Here is a 4,109-nt window from a genome sequence, read left to right on the forward strand (position 1 = left end):
TTCGAATGGCTGTCGGTCTCCGGCCAGGCTCGGGAACTACTCTTTCGGACGTGGGCCAGGCTCGGACAGAACAATTCGGCCCGATCCGCTCTCTAATACACAAACACACACACATACATCTACACACACACACACACACGCACACACACACCACACCCCCTTAACACACACACATTCGTACACACACACACATGCATGTACACACACACACACACACGCACACCTACACACACCACACCACTTAAAACACACACACACACACACACACTCACGTACACACACACACACACACACACACGTCTGCAGTGTAAGTGTCTGACTGCTGTGTGACGCTCTGTTCTCTCTTTCAGATATGTCCGCACAGCTAGACGGTAAGCTACCCATGTCACTTCCTGTCTTTTTGATGGATGTCTTTAGAGCCTGACGGTTATTTTTTCTTCATGTGCAAAAACACACACACACACACACACACACACACTCATACCCTGACTCCTATGATTCCCTTCAGTGTGTGGTCAAGCCCCCCTCAACACCCGCATAGTGGGGGGAGAGGACGCCCCTGTGGGGGCGTGGCCATGGCAGGTCAGCCTACAGCGCAACGGTGGCCATTTCTGCGGGGGGTCCCTCCTCAACAAGGACTGGGTGATGTCAGCCGCTCACTGCTTCTCAAGGTGAGGTTCCTAGAGAGAGTGTGAGTGTGAGTGTGTGTCGGAGAGTATGTATGAGTGTGTGTGTGTGGGTGAGTATGTGTGAGTTTGTGTGAGTGTGTGACAGTGTGTGTGAGAGTGAGTGTGTGTGTGTGTGTGTGGTTGACTTTGTGTGTGAGTGGGTGAGTATGTGTGAGTGTGTGACAGTGTGTGTGAGAGTGAGTGTGTGTGTGTGTGAGTGAATTTGTGTGTGTGTGGGTGAGTATGCGTGAGTGTGTTTGTGTGTGTGAGTATGTGTGTGTGTGTGTGAGAGGCTGAGGGGAGGAGGGAGGGCTACCCATCATTACTGAAAAAGTCCATTTCTTCCTGTTTAGATATTTAGATATATGGATGGATAGATGGAGAGATAGATATATAAATAGATAGATGGATGGATGGATAGATGGATGGATGGATGGATAGATAGATAGATAGATAGATAGATAGATAGATAGATAGATAGATAGAGAGAGAGAGAGATGGAGAGAGAGATGGAGAGATAGATGTATACTTTATTAAGGAAAATGATTAGTCTGAGGGGATTTGCAAGATATCTGAGCCAGCTATCTTATTTTAACATGCTACTACAGACAAGGTAAACAGGGATAATAGTCCTTTGTTTGACTTTTTTAAGATTTAGTAAAAGTTACCGAGAAATAGACACTGTGGAATATAAAAACCCGGTTATTGTAACTGAAAGATACGAGGATTTGCGAGGTGTCTGAGCCAGCTTTCTAATGTTAGCATGCTACTACACACAGGGATTCTGAGCCAGCTATCTAATGTTAGCATGCTACTACACACAGGGTGTCAGAGCCAGCTATCTAATGTTAGCATGCTACTACACACAGGGTGTCTGAGCCAGCTATCTAATGTTAGCATGCTACTACACACAGGGTGTCAGAGCCAGCTATCTAATGTTAGCCTGCTGCTACACAAAGGGTGTCTGAGCCAGCTATCCAATGTTAGGATGCTACTACACACAGGGTGTCTGAGCCAGCTATCTAATGTTAGCATGCTACTACACAAAGGGTGTCTGAGCCAGCTATCTAATGTTAGCATGCTAATACACACAAGGAGACGCACGCAAGAGGTGCTCAGAGGGGGTTCCATAGGCCGACCATAAATTAAGCTTGGGTGTGTGTGTGTGTCTCAGTCTGTGTGTGAGTGTGTGTACCCACGGTTAAAGGTGAAGTGTGTGTCCTCTCTCTCTGCAGCACCAGCACCTTCGGCCTGGTCGTCTCCCTGGGACGGCAGAATCAGGAGGGCAGCAACCCAAACGAGGTTTCCAGGACCGTCTCTCAGATCATCAGGAATCCCAGTTACAACAGCGTGACCAGCGATAACGACATCTCCCTCCTCCGCCTCTCCTCCTCCGTCACCTTCACTAACTTCATCCGCCCCGTCTGCCTGGCAGCAGCCAACAGCACCTTCAACTCTGGAACCAACAGTTGGGTGACAGGCTGGGGCACCATCAGCGAGGAAGGAGGTGAACACACACACACACACACACACACACACGCACACACACACATAAACACACACACTCACAAACACAAAAACATACTCTCTCATACACACACACACACACATAAACACACTCTCTCACAAACACAAAAACACACTCTCTCTCTCACACACACACACACACACACTCACAAACACCAGAACACGCACACACGTACGCACACACTGTCTCTCAAACACACACACACACACACACACACACACACACACACATGTAAACCCACACACACATACACACACCAACTCACACACACACTCTCTTACACACACACACACGCACACACACTATAGTTTGCAACAGTATAGTGTGTGTGTGTGTGTGTGTGTGTGTGTGTGTTACAGTATAGTGTGTGTGTGTGTGTGTGTGTGTGTAACAGTATAGTGTGTGTGTGTGTGTGTGTGACAGTATAGTGTTTGTGTGTGACAGTAGAGTGTGTGTGTGTGTGTGTGTGTATAACAGTATAATGTGTATGTGTGTGTGTGTGTAATAGTAGAGTGTGTATATGTGTGTGTGTAACAGTATAGTGTATGCGTGTGTGTGTGTGTGTGTGTGTGTGTGTAACAGTAAAGTGTGTGTTTGTGTGTAACAGTATAATGTGTATATTTGTGTGTGTGTGTGTGTGTGTGTGTGTGTGTGTGTGTAACAGTATAGTGTGTGTGTGTGTAACAGTAGTGTGTGTGTCCAGTCTCCCTGCCCTCCCCTCAGACGCTGCAGGAGGTAGAGGTTCCAGTGGTGGGGAACTCAGACTGCCAGAGTGCTTACTCCTCTAATGCTGACATCACCAACAACATGATTTGTGCTGGACTGCTGGGACAGGGAGGCAAGGACTCCTGCCAGGTACACACACACACACACACACACACACACACACACACACACACACACACACACACACACACACACATATGTATACACACACACACACACACACACACACATGTTTATACACACACACACACACAAGCATGTTTGTGTATATATATATATATATATGTTAACGTGTGTGTGTGTGTGTGTGTGTGTGTAAAGGGCGATTCTGGCGGTCCGATGGTGAGTAAGCAGGGTTCTGTGTGGGTCCAGGCGGGTATCGTGAGCTTCGGCATCGGTTGCGCCCAGGCCCAGTTCCCAGGAGTGTATGCACGGGTCTCTCAGTACCAGAGCTGGATCAACACCCAGATCACCAGCGACAGGCCGGGCTTCGTGACCTTCACCACCAGCGGAAACAGCACCACCAGCGGAGCCCCCAGCCCCCCCGCAGGCCTCCCCAGGAGCCTCCTCTCCCTGACCCCCCTCCTCATCTCCGCCTGCCTGCTCTCCTGACCCCTAGGGTTGGGTTCAGGTTCAGGGTCAGGGTCAAGGTCAGGGTCAGGGTCAGGGTCAGGGATAGGGTCAAGGTCAGGGTTCAGGGTCAGGGTCAGGGATAGGGTCAAGGTCAGGGTTCAGGGTTCAGGGTCAGGGTCAGGGTTCAGCTATGTGGGTTTGCCTGTGCTTGCGGGTGAGCCTCCTGAACACCTTCACTTAAATTAAATTACCCACCTTTTGGTCTTAGTTTACCTATATGAGTTTACCTGCTTAAATCACCTGTATAAGATCCCCTCTTTAAATTACCTGTATAAGTTACCTGTTTAAGTTACCTGTATATGTTACCTGTATATGTTACCTGTATATGTTAGCCTGTATATGTTACCTGTATATGTTACCTGTATATGTTAACCTGTATATGTTAACCTGTATATGTTACCTGTATATGTTAACCTGTATATGTTACCTGTATATGTTACCTGTATATGTTACCTGTTTAAGTTACCTGTATATGTTACCTGTATATGTTAACCTGCATATATGTTATGGAGCACAAAAACAATAAAATTGCCTCAAGGCCCATTAACCTGTTT

At 47.6% G+C, this 4,109-nt stretch overlaps 1 protein-coding gene across 1 annotated transcript in view; it reads left to right on the forward strand.

Moving 5' to 3' along the window:
• Positions 1-3,534, forward strand: part of LOC308362908 (serine protease 27-like) — a gene marked incomplete at both ends in the record, with an annotated part of 8,574 nt that extends 5,040 nt beyond the window's left edge. The window contains 5 exons of the mRNA XM_080835635.1: positions 351-371; positions 509-671; positions 1,904-2,175; positions 2,900-3,051; positions 3,244-3,534. Coding sequence (XP_080691761.1) covers positions 351-371; positions 509-671; positions 1,904-2,175; positions 2,900-3,051; positions 3,244-3,534 — 899 coding nt within the window. The remainder of the gene's footprint in view (positions 1-350; positions 372-508; positions 672-1,903; positions 2,176-2,899; positions 3,052-3,243) is intronic.
• Positions 3,535-4,109: the final 575 nt, after the last annotated feature.

Source organism: Sprattus sprattus (genome assembly GCF_963457725.1).
Source record: "Sprattus sprattus genome assembly, chromosome: 3".
NCBI lineage: Eukaryota > Metazoa > Chordata > Actinopteri > Clupeiformes > Clupeidae > Sprattus > Sprattus sprattus.